General features: G+C 41.9%; 1 protein-coding gene across 1 annotated transcript in view; it reads left to right on the top strand.

The window, feature by feature from the left end:
* Positions 1-13,556, top strand: part of LOC137351442 (protein unc-13 homolog A-like) — a 281,799-nt gene that overhangs the window by 109,818 nt on the left and 158,425 nt on the right. The window contains 1 exon segment of the mRNA XM_068015888.1: positions 4,108-4,186. Within this exon segment, the coding sequence (XP_067871989.1) occupies positions 4,108-4,186 (79 nt within the window).

Below are 13,556 nucleotides of genomic sequence, written 5' to 3'. Positions count from 1 at the left end.
AAGATGGATAAATAATTCTCTGATGTGAAGTTTGCTTTTGATAAACATCAATTTGCCACTGTACTGACAACTGCAATGGTCTGTGGCATTAGATTGACTTGCATCTTTTGGCAAAGGGTTCAGAAACTTTTGAATATGCTTCCTGAGGAGAAATCCTCTCAAATTTGTTTGCAAGCACATGTGCAGGTACATCTGACTGAGTATTGTACCAACTTCAGGCTTGCCAGGGAGAAGCACTGAAAGCAGGAGCACAAGGGACTCAAACCCAGAACCCTTCTGCTGAAGGGACATTGGTGGGTAGTCACCACTTAAATCAGAAGGAACAATGTCTTATGAAGCGCAGCAGTTTTTAACTTCTGTTCCCTCATGTAAGGGAGTAGTTCCATTGGGCCAGCCCCATCATAACCCTGTGCATAGAAGTGGATGACTAATGGATGTTGAGAGGCACACAAGAAAGACTCATTCAGGGCGTCACACTGACACACACATGGCTGGATTTTGTTCCGAGCCCAACGTCTGATTCCGTGGCAGGGGGCCGGAAAAATGGAGCGGCAACGACCACTGCGGAACCTGACGCTGGGATTGTCTGGCCCGATCTTCCCAGCGGTGGGGAAGCTCAGTGGTGGTCCCTCCCCCGCTCTGTGATGGGACCCGACTTAGCATATTTAAACAACACATTTTCATGAATTAAAATCTAAACCGCAGCATTCTTATCTTCAGTTCCCGATCCTCCCGACCAGTGCATTTAAATACTATCTCAACTCGCGTTCCTTCACTTTCCCGTCCCATGGGGGACGGCCGCCATTTTTCGCACCTGCTGCCATCCATGGACACCATGATATATAAACATTGCAGACAGGAACTACCTTAAACAAGTTTTATATAAAAACAAGTGCCTCAAGCTGCTTAATGTGTTTGGTATAGCTGTACTGCCTAAATGAAGAGAGCGTGATTTGAGGCTTTCAAGGGTCGAGTATGTGAACCAGCCACTTGAACACTTAAGTTTCATTCATTTGAATGTTTAAGAAGTTCACAAATTTGACCTTCTTAGCTTTAATGCCCTTTTCTCCATTTGGGCATTATGCCCATTTATGGTGCATAGAGCCACTGCAATCAAGTTAAAGGCTCAGTGTGAATGTTTGCTCATGCACAATGGACACTTGATAAATGATTGCTTTGCATGACATAAATTGTCAAAGTGCACAAGCTTGTCAGTTAGTACCTGTTCGTAATGTTATAGAAGGCATTGATGATTGATGTGACCAGCAAGGTGGTTCACATACATTCGGCCCCTCAGTAGAAGACTGTGCCTTACTAAGCTGAGAGTGAAGATTTGCCCAACAAGAAACCACAGTAGGATCTATCATACTTCATGTTGAGCTACAGCTTCATATAACCAGTGAGCTTTGTAAATGAAGACCATGAGTGACGGTACAGGGTGTGTGTGGCAGTGGGGGGGTGTGTGGGGGCGGTGGTGGAGAGGTGAGATTTGACAGCAAGATGATCACCCATATCTCCCGCAAAAGCAAATCTTTTACTTTTAGATGGTGTGGTCACTGATACTTAGGGTATATTTTGTGTTTTTACAGTTAAAGGAAAACAATTGAGGTGCACTGTCATTTAATTTAAAATTAAGTTTATGAAATAAGTTTGTTCTGTAACAGTCAAGAGAGGGCCATCGGATATTAAAATTTTTTTTTATTTATTTAGAGATACAGCACTGAAACAGGCCCTTCGGCCTACCGAGTCTGTGCTGACCAACAACCACCCATTTATACTAATTCTACACTAATCCCATATTCCCTACTACATCCCCACCACCTACCTACACTCGGGGCAATTTTACAATGACCAATTTACCTATCGACCTGCAAGTCTTTGGCTGTGGGAGGAAACCAGAGCACCTGGCGGAAACCTATGCGGTCACAGGGAGAACTTGCAAACTCCGCACAGGCAGTACCCAGAACTGAACCCGGGTCGCTGGAGCTGTGAGGCTGCGGTGTTAACCACTGCGCCGCCCCAGATAGCTGCGCCCCATTTGAAAATTGTCAGATCTGACTAGCTGATGACATCACCCTTTTCAAACTTGTAGACAACGTCAACTGCTTCTATGCAAAAAAAAAATTAATAAGCCCTTGAGGTTTCCTTTCTGCTTCACATATTAGTACTTTATAAACAAAGGAGTTCACCTTTCGGCAAAAGTAATATAATTCTGTTGTTTCCGTCTTTAGCACTTGGACACAAACCATTGCCTGGGCATCACATGGATAGCAGACAATCAGTGGAAATGATTGCACACCTGTAATGGGCCCTGTTGAGTTTTCAACCATGAATTTAAATAGACAGAAATTCATGCAGGCTCAATTATGAGCATGCGATCTTCCCCACCCAGTTTTCCTCTGCATACTGTACCCTGGGTGCTTTACATCCATATGCTGAAGGAGGAGGTCAGTCCCCAATTTCTGGAATTGAGGTTACATATAAATGCAATGTGGCTTTTTGGATAAGGATAATAGCAAAACTGTAAGGATTCAAATAGTAGAAGGCAGCTTTAGTGCTGTGAGGTAGAACTTGGGGTAAAATGAAAATGACAATGGAATAATGGAACATTTCAAAGGAAATTCTTGGGATACAGGCCAAGAGAAAAAACATAACTTGTGTTGATTAATGGGTACATAATTAGTAGATATATTCCTTCATTGGCATTTCTTGTGCACCATTTAGTTCTCTTTGATCTATTGTGTTTAATACTGGTGAGCTAATGAATTAAATAATGTCCTATTCTGGTATTTCTTGTTTTTTTTCTACAGTTTTCAAAAAAAATACTTTCATTCTTGATGAATGTTTATGGTCTGAATATTCAGCAAAAAGGACTGTTAATTCCTATTTAAAGAAACACTTTTTGGCTCGCAATACAATTAAAATTATAATGGTGCATTGAGTGTTTATGTATAAGGGTAGTTCTATTTGGAAACAGCGGAGCAAAAACTCAACCTCCACCTACCATTTTTTTGCCCGTTAAACGGGCATTAGGTAAATTCAACCCTAACATGCCTGACTCGTTAAAGCAGTGAGGGATGGGAACATAGAGCAACATCCCCATCAATGTTCCCTCTAAACTGCGCAGCCACGTAGCAGCCCAAAAGTCCTTGCTCAGGCCCTGCATAAGTCGGCCCCTTTAAGTTACCATGTGTGTGTGGCTGTGCAAAAACCTTTAACGGGCCCACACACTTAAATCACCCGCGCTTTCCGAAAAAAAGAGGGTACGTTGATCTCCACCATTATTTTCATGATCGATCTTCCCAGTTCATGCTGGAATGGCTAAGTTAGAATGGGCACTTAACATTGCCAGTCTAGAAAGGCCAATACTGGAACATGTTTTGTAGCATAAAAAGATGAAACTGAAGAAATTATTAAAACACTAGCATAAAATGGAATGGTGATTGGTGATATTATCTGTGATCATTTTAAAGCAATTTGATTTCCCTACAGATAGAGTTTGGTGTGCAAGTATGCTGTTTTTATGGAAGTAATGAAAGCACTTTTTTCAGTTTCTGTACTGAATACAGAATGCTTTAGCAACCATTAAATGAGTTACGATGTAGACATGCATTGGAAATTACTTTAGAAGGTTATGTATCAGAACTTGGAAGGCAACTTTGAGTTCAAACCAAAACTAACCAGTTTCTATTAATTGTATTTTTGCTTAATATTACTTCGTGAGCCTGAAAGATGGCTGGAAAACAGCCATCAAAAATGTAACTTACCTATTGAATGCAATTTTAAATTAAAATTTCAGAAGTGGTGTCTCTCCTTGATGAAAATAAATATTTGCCAAACAATTATTGACAAGGATGCTGCCTGACCTGCTGAGTATTTCCAGCACTTTCTGTTTAAATTATTGACAAGGTGCCCCTTCAATACCTATAAAAGGGTATTTTCATTTCTTTACCTCAGTAAAAGCAATATGCAGCATTGGTAACATTGTTTACTTTTTGATCTATATTGTACAGGATTACTGTTGTTTAAGACCATATTGGTCAGCCTTCAATGAGTTCTTCCCCACCGTGCACTGGTACTTCACTTTACTATTGCTGTCTTTTCTAGGCCTGGCGGTGGGCTTTACAGTATTGACAGTATGCCAGATCTTCGAAAGAAAAAACCCAAAAATCTTGTTAGTGATTTGGTGAGACATCTCTTTTCTCCCACAGTGACCTGCCACTATGCTCTGAGGCATCTGATAGTCATGGAATTGTGCCTGTTGCCTTGCTTGCTAGTAATTCTCTCTGTTTCTTTTTTTTTGTATGTTTACTTTTGTTTTTATTTTCTTTTGTCTTCTGTTTCACTTATAACTGTAGGGGAGCAGCGGTTAAATTTCTGCGTAGCATTGACAGCATGCCTGACATTAAGCCACGGCGTAAATCCCTCCCACTGGTCAGCGACCTGGTGAGAAAATCCTTGACTGCTATATTCAAGGGAGGGCATTACAATATTGACATGCAGCTAGTTTTGTTCACATTATTATACGGGCCTCTGGGTTCAGCACTAGGCTCAAAGACTTTGGATTCTAACTTATTGGCACAGTTTTAATTACTGAACAATGTTTTACTTCCACAATCATTTAATCTGGACCTGTGCATAAAATGTCCATTCTAGCTGATAAAACTTAGCTAAATGTATTGGATATAAATATTGAAGAATAAATAGCTCTCCCAAAAGATCCTTTGCAATTACCAAGAAGCTGAATTTGCTCTAATCCACTTTGTTTATTTACATACACATAGAGTTGTACATTTGAATGGTTGAATGCAACATATAGATTCTGTTAAGAAGCTTGCTCATTTTGTTTAAAAAAAAATGCTTCTGTACAAAATATTAGGTCATTAGTATTTAACAAATATAAGCAGCAAATTAGAAACCAAAGTTATTAAATATTGCAGCTGCAGCTTAGCTTCACTTTCTATTGTTTTTTTCTGATTTATTTTTTCAAAGATATTTTGCTGCCTTTTCTGTTCTGTGCTGCCTCTATCAGACCTCTTTATTGCTTGTTAATTTGTTTATTCAGTCCTGCAGTCTGGCCCTGAAGCCCGTAATAGCCTCCTCTTTGTGATATTAGTGTAAAAGCTTTATTCAAGTTCAAAAACTTGCATCAGTAGACTTTAAAGATGTTCACACCCGAATGAAATATCTTATTTTATATTTACAAAATGTTGCATCACATCTTCTGCCAACTGAAGTTTTTATAGGGCATTAAGTTTGAATCAGCCAACATGGGTTAGTAAACAAAAATTGAAAAATTCATTGGAAAATTAACTTTATTTTATTTTACGTATCTACTAAGTGTTAAAATAGATTTTGCAGCTAAAAAAGTAAAACATTATTATTCAGAAAGCCTGTTTTAATATTCCAAACAAATTCATAAAATAATATGATGAAGATTGCTTAATTGTCGATTCAATGTTTCAAGAATGTATATGACCTGTTGGAATTAATCCAAGAACCCTGGGTATAGCTTGGAACTGGAGATGAGAGTAGGTGATCATGCATCAAAACTGTTTGTTTGTTAAGCAGCACTTCTACAAAATGTGCAAATTTCCAAAAGTTGCTGTTTTTAAGTTGTACTAACTGCATGCAATCAAGATTTATAGAAGCAAATAGGATGCTTACGATCATAATTTAGGTTGTAGTTATTGGCAACAAGAATGTTAAACAGCATGGGTGCAGCTTTAAGTCTGCTGAACATGGAAGTGGATGAGCCAACACAGGAGGTGGAACATCAGGGCTCTGTATACCCAAGACATTTAAATTATCAGTATTTGAGAAGGCTATACCTAAATAAAGAAGCATCTCACACTTGTGTCATCTTCCACTACCAGGGAGTAATATCCAGATAGTATTAGCAGTGGAAGTTAATGTGCATATTGTATTAAGGCCTGCAAAACTTGGCCTCTCCGGATACTACTTGGAGATATTACCAGGATCAGTCCATTATACAATTCACTACTGCAGTTATAACACAGCTAGGATCTTGTGCTATGTTTCTGCATGCATACTGTTTGATAGCATAATTGCAGGTAAGGTTAGATAAGCCGACCAATTGTTTCCTCGTCTGGCATTGCTTGGGTGGAATTTAATGGGCCCCCAAGAGACAGGCTGGGAGATGGGGGGACCCATACAATTGCGATGGAAGGCGGGGGCGGAGGGCCCGTTGCCTTCCCAACTTACTCCAAATAATTCGTGGGCGGGAAGGGGGACAGGACGAAGACAGCCTTCCTGCCCAGAGGTCAATTGAAACCCTTAGGTGGCCTATCACTAGCCACTTAAGGACCTCTTCCTGCTGACGCTGGAATTGCAGCAGCCGTGGTGGGGGGGACTGCTCTGCCATACAGGGAGTTCATCTAGTAAAACAAGGCAGCCTCCCGGCGGGCTTTGTTGGGAGGGCTCCTCTGTGGGCAATCCGTACCCCACGGAGGGTCCCCTGTGGCAAAAGCCACCCCTCCACTAACCCAACCTGCTGCCAAAGATCACCCTTCACCACCCCCTTTGGTGTGGCCTGCCAGACTGGCCCTGGCGACCCCGCCACACTTACTGGGGGTCCAGTGCTGAGCCTGGTCCCAGGCCTCATCTAATACCAGCAGTGGCCACCGTTCCTGGTGGCGCTGTCAATACCATTGAGTTGACGGCCCTCTGATTGATTGGTTGGCAGCTCTCGGAGGTCGGATCTCTGTCTTTAAAGGGTTAGGGACCCTGGCACCAGGCAGTTAAGTGCCCAAGTGCCATTGAATTGCACCAACTCTGAAGGGCCGAGGCAGGGTTCCACATGCCTTCTCAGCCCATTGTCAGGGCCTCCACTGGCTCCACTAAATTCAGTCTGTTGAGTGCAAGACAACATCTGTTGCCTTTTTTGCAGCATACCACATCATCTTCCCTTTTGCCATTAGATAATGTAACTGTTCACTTAACATGCTGATGGTATGTGATCACAGACATAATACTATGCTTATTTCTGCGCAGGCTCACATCTTGATGGAATCAAAGGTTCACAATAATTCAAAATATGAAATAGATTGCCCCAGGAGGCATAGACCACATGCTGAATACTTTTGCTGGGCCGCTGTACTTGTCATGAAAGACTGTAATGCAGTGCATTCTGAAGGAAGTAATATAATGAAGTGCATCTTTGGTGTATTGAACAAATGTGGATGCCTGGTAGCATGAGTCACAATAAATTGTTTGAATCATTGTCATGTGTTGCATGTTGTGCAAAGAGGCTGGGTAAAGATGAGCAGGAGTAGTAAGACAAGCCCTTAAAAGAGGATGATGATGAAATTGACCCTCCTGCAGAGGATCGATTAAGCAACATGGGTGTAGCTTCACAATTGAGTATGTTCAAGACAGAAATTGATAGATATCTGGATAGTAATGACATTGAGGGATATGGGGATAATGTGGGAAAGTGGCGTTGAGGTAGATGGTCAGCCATGATCTAATTGAATGGTGGAGTAGGCTCAATGGGCTGAATAGCCTACTCCTACTCTTATGTTCCTGTGAAACCTGATAACGTATTTTTTTCAAGTTTTTTCTGTAAACAAAGGCAGAGAAATCTTAAATTTATAAATAAATATGCGGCCGTGATTAGTCATCAACTCCATTATCATTGTCGTATGGCTATCAGGATGGTAGAAAGTGAACTAGATGGACTGTGGTCTTTTCTTCGCCTAGCAATTCCCATGCTCCTAAACTGGGCCTTGTTGCATCTATTTTCCTGGTGGAGGGGTATCCCCTGTGTTCTAAAGACACTTGAACTGGGTCCAACTCCATACTTAATAAATGATTTTTCAAACGTTCCTGGTGGCTACCTAAAACATGGGTTGGATCTCTAGTACATACCAATGGCCTAATGCCTGTTTTAAGACCCCTATCTGAAATTGGGCAGAACTGGATAGAACAAGAGCCGTGTCTGTTCTGCTTAGGTTTTCCTGGTATGGATGCAGCCTGACAAGCAGCCGCCTGCAAAAGGTGAGCTTGAAAAAAAAATCTTTTTGTGGAGCTGAGGGACAAGGGCGAGAAGCAGGAATATCAGTACTCCTGAAGGCCACTGTCATCTGAGATTGCCCCTCCTGAGAGATACTGTAACTGTATTCATTACCTGCATTCTTGATGTCTGTCTTGGAGAAACCATTGATGATGCAAGTTGTTAAATGCAACACAAAAAATGGGCATCTCTTATTGTATTGAAGTGGTAAACTATAATTCTGTCCATCCCACCATAATTTTCAGTTAATGTTGCTTAGGTAGTAACTTATCTGCCCCTGTAAAATTAGAATCATAAAATGATACTCCATGCAGCAAGAGGCTCCCCCTTAGTACCCAGCACTTCTGTCCTTTCTTCCATGATTAGTGATCCATCCTGTGTACTCTCCAGCTGTTCACAATGGGCATTATCATGATATAACATGGGGCTGGTGTCTCCTATGAGTGATTTAGATGATACAGGGGCTGTATTGTAGTACGAAGGGTAAATCTTGTGGTTTGTCTTGCATTTCTGTAAGGAAAAAAAAGTAACACAGTTAGCACTTCAAAGCATTTATTGATGCAGTAATCCTATGTGCTTTTTTTTTTATTTGTTTCATGGGTTATGGATGTCACTGGCAAGGCCAGCATTTGTTGCCCATTCCTAATTGCCCTCGAGAAGGTGGTGGTGAGCTGTCTTGAACTTCTGCAGTTTATCTGGTGTGGGTACAACCACAGTGCTGTTAGGGAGGGAGTCCCAGGATTTTGATCCAGCGACAGTGAAGAAACGGCAATATATCTCCAAGTCCGGGATGGTGTGTGGCTTGGAGGGGAAATTGCAGATTGTGGTGCTGCCTCACATCTGCTGCCCTCGTCCTTCTACATGGAAGAGGTTGTGGGTTTGGAAGGTGCTGTCGAAGGAGGCATGTTGAGTTTGCTGCAGTGCATCTTGCACATGGTACACACTGCTGCCATGTGCATCAGTGGAGAGAGTGAATGTTTAAGGTGGTGGATAGGGTGCGATCAAGCGGGCTACTTTGTTCTGGATGGTGTCGAGCTTCCTGAGTGTTGTTGCAGCTGCACTCATCCAGGCAAATGGAGAGTATTCCATCACACACCTGACTTCTGTCTTGTAGATGATGGACAGGCATTGGGGAGTCAGGGTTACTGACTGCATACTTCCTAGCCTCTGACATGCTCTTATAACTACAGTATTTGTGGCTACTCCAGTTCAGTTTCTGGTTGATGGCAACCCCAGGATGTTGATGTTGGGGGACTCAGCGATGATACTACCATTGAATGTCAAGGGGAGGTAGTTAGATTCTCTCTTGTTGGAGATAGTCATTGCCCGGCACTTACATGGCACGGATTTTACTTGCCACTTATCAGCCCAAGCCCGAATGTTGCAATGGACATGGATTGCTTTAGTATCTGACGAGTTACGAATGGTACTGAACATTGTACAATCATCAGGAACATCCCCACTTCTGACCTTATGATGGCGGGAAGGTCATTGATGAAGCAGCTAAAGATGGTTGGCCCTAGAAAACCACCCTGAGGAATTTATGGAGGAATGGCCTGGGGTTGAGATAATTGGCCTCCAACAACCACAAACATCTTCCTTTGTACTTAGTATGACTCCAACCAGTGGAGACATTTTCTCCTGATTCTCATTGACTTCAATTTGACAAGGACTCCTTGATGCCACACTCCATCAAATGCTGCCATGATATCTAGGGCAAATACTCTCACCTCGCCTCTTGAGTTCAGCTGTTTTGTCTGTGTTTGGACCAAGACTGCAGTGAGATCAGGAGCCAAGTGGCTATTTGCATGAGGGGAAGAAACATAATTTTCATGATTCAAATGATACAGTAAATACCTACATTAACAGTGCAAACTTCTCATCACCTGTGTACTGTCTTGGACACATTGATTAAAATTTGTGATACATTGAATGTATGCAGTTAACATAGTATTCACCCTGAGTGTTTAAGTCTGCATTATCTTCTGCATCATCTGGGCCATGAATTGTGGTGCACACTATAACCATCTATATAGTTTGAGTGAAGGGGGTTGATGTTTCATGACCTGTCACTTGTTATACACTTGTTCAATGCAGCTCTTACTGCAAAAGGAGAAAAGTGCATTGCATACGATGATATCTCTGAGAGAAGCAAAATGCTGCACCACATATTATTAAACTGAAATGCCTACATGAAGATATGAGTCACGTAGATTCCTTCCAGACATCAAACTGGCTTCTTCAGATAAAATTTTGTGTGTGTTTTTTTAATGGCCTGTATTTCTCTGATTCCATATCTTTATTATCCCTTTTTTGTACTGCACTTAAAAGAATCACAGAAGGAGGCCATTCAGCCTGTCAAGCCAAAGGCAGCTCTCTGCAAGAGCAATCTAGCTGGCCCCACTCCCTGGCCCTTTTCCCATAGCCCTGTAATTTTTTTTCCCTTCAGGTGCTTATCCAATTCCTTTTCAAAAGCCACGATTGAATCTGAATCCACCACACTTTTAGGCAGTGCAGTCCAGATTGTAACCACATGCTGTGTTTAAAAAAAAAAGTTTTTCCTCGTGTCGCCTTTGGTTCTTTTGCCAATCACTTTAAATCTGCAACCTCTGGTTCTCGACCCTTCTGCTGTTTCTCTCTATCTACTTACTCTCTGTCCAGACCCCTCATGATTTTGAATACCTCTATCAAATCTCTCAACCTTCACTTTTTTAAGGAGAACAAACTAGCTGTCCAGTCTATCCACGTAACTGAAGTCCCTCATCTCTGCAAGCATTCTTGTAAAACTTTTCTGCACCCTTTCGAATGTCTTCACATCCTTCCTAAAATGTGTTGCCCAGAATTGGACACAATACCCCAGTTGAGGCCAAGCCACTATGTTATAAAGGTTCATCATAAGCCTCCTTGATTTTTTTATACTCTAGGCCACTATTTATAAAGTTTAGGATCACCTATTCCTTTTAACCACTTTCTCAACATGCCCTGCCACCTCCAATGATTTGTGACTATATATACCCCAGGTGTCTCTGTTCCCTCACCCCTTTGTTATGACTAGGTGAGAAAGGTGTCTAGGGGCCCCTTTCAGCCTTCACCTGGTCTTACTGTAATAGGATTTAATTTTAAACACACTGTGTTTTGAGCTCCCCTGTGTGAGATAAATGTAAATGACACACCCATATATTTCAAGATAAGTTGAACGTCCTTTCTACCTATGTATTGCTGTGTAAGCTAATTGTGATTATGACATATATATGCATTCATTCTTGTATCTTCCCATACATGACTTGTATGAGACACTGCATTGACCCTGTCAGGTATTTGCTCACAAGCCTGTTGGACTTACTGCTTATTTGATGTATGTCCTTCAAACCTGTATTTTAAAAAAAATCCCTTTTTTTTCTTCAAGCAGTCAATTATAATTAATGAGGCATCATCAGTAAACCTGGCCTTCCTGTGCCTTGTTTTAACCACTACACTTAAAATTAGCTCATGCTATAGTTGTGTTCACTAATTGTGCATTATTTATAACTCATGCATGCAAATTGCTGCTTTAAAAGTGACTTGAGCAGCTTTATAGCAAATTATAATCACATTAGCTGTTCTGTTCTACATTAATATTAATACATCACATCTAAAAGATAGTACACTAAATAGTGTGCTGAAATGATTAAAGTAGTTAGAATGAATTCTGAGCTTCCTGTTAGCTAGATTCCTTGCCCATTCTTAATCAATGTACAGAAAATCTAGCCTTTTGTGTTCTTTTCAATACATTGTGCTGTTTTACTTGGAGCCCAGTGTCCGTAGTCACGACCTTTTTATCCCTTCTGACACGGCAGGCTTGACCAGCTCCCAGGGCAACAACAGTCTGGATTTGCTGGGAGTTGATGGAGCGGTGCTTGTAATGGGCCAGGTGGGAAGCATCACCTGTGATGTGCTTGAAAATATAGTTTGCAAATGATCTCATGATGCTCTGGCTTTGGAAGAGATTCCAGTGTCAGGGTGAACCTGCTTCATCACGATATAGATGGAGTAACTCTCCTTCCTTGGCCCCTTTGCTGACACTTTTTGCAAGGTTTTCTTAATGCCCTTCTTGGGCTGAATAAATTAGGTTCCTTCTACCATTCGAAGGCCTTCCTGTTAACAAGCGAGTTAAATATTTATCAGTTTCAATCCAATCTACAGTGAGCATAAGTCCACAGCAAAAGGAAACACAATCTGGAGAAACTTTGCCACTAACATGATTATTTTGCTGCTGAGAAAACTGGGATCGAGCCTACAGATTAAAGAGCTTTTCTGAGCCATGGTTGGCTGAAACACTGCCTCCTCTTGACATCCTCACCATCATAAATGCCAGTTGTTAGCCAATTCAATTCACTCAACAAGATATCAAGAAACGGTTGAAAGTACTGGATACAGCAAAGGCTATGGGCCCAGATAACATCCGGCTGTAGTACTGAAGACTTGTGCTCCAGAACTAGTGGTGCCTTTCAGCAAGCTGTTCCAGTGCAGCTACGACACAGGCATCTATCTGACAATATGGAAAATTGCCCAGTACTGTACACGAAAAGCAGGACAAATCCAACCCGGCCAATTACCGCCCCATCACTCTACTCTCAATCATCAGATTGTTTTTCAGATTGGAGGCCGGAGGCCGGTGACCAGTGGTGTGCCACAAGGATCGGTGCTGGTCTCTCTGTTGTTTGTCATATATATTAATGACTTGGATGTGAATGTAAGGGGCATGATTAGTAAGTTTGCAGATGACACCAAAATTGGTGGAATAGTGGACAGTGAAGAAGGTTGTCTAAGGTTACAACAGGATATAGATCAACTGGGAAAGTGGGCAAGGGAGTGGCAAATGGAATTTAACGCAGACAAGTGTGAAGTGATGCATTTAGGGAAGTTAAACCAGGGCAGGACATATACAGTGAATGGCAGGGCCCTGGGGAGTGTTGTTGAGCAGAGAAACCTAGGGGTGCAAGTACATAGTTCCCTGAAAGTGGCAACACAGATAGACAGGGTGGTGAAGAAGGTGTATGGCATACTTGCCTTCATCAGCCGAGGCATTGAGTACAAGAGTTGGGACGTCATGTTACAGTTGTACATAATGTTGATCAGGCCGCGTTTGGAGTACTGTGTGCAGTTCTGGTCACCGCACTACAGGAAAGATGTGATTAAGCTAGAGAGGGTGCAGAAAGGATCACAAGGATGTTGCCTGGTTTGGAGGGCTTGAGTTATAAAGAGAGATTGGATAGGCTGGGTCTGTTTTCCCTGGAGTGAAGGAGGCTGAGAGTGGACATGATAGAGGTATATAAAATTATGAGAGGCATAGATAGGATATTTCCCATGGTAGGGGTGACTAAAACTAGAGGGCATAGATTTAAGGTGAGAGGGAGCAGGTTTAAAGGGGATCAAAGGGGTAAATTTTTTACACAAAGTACAGTGGGTATCTGGAATGAGCTACCTGAGGAGGTGGTGGAGGCAGGAACAGTAGCTACATTTAAGAGGCATCTGGACAGGT

The sequence above is a fragment of the Heterodontus francisci genome, chromosome 36 (assembly GCF_036365525.1).
Source record: "Heterodontus francisci isolate sHetFra1 chromosome 36, sHetFra1.hap1, whole genome shotgun sequence".
NCBI lineage: Eukaryota > Metazoa > Chordata > Chondrichthyes > Heterodontiformes > Heterodontidae > Heterodontus > Heterodontus francisci.
This window is presented reverse-complemented; position numbering and strand designations above follow the sequence as displayed.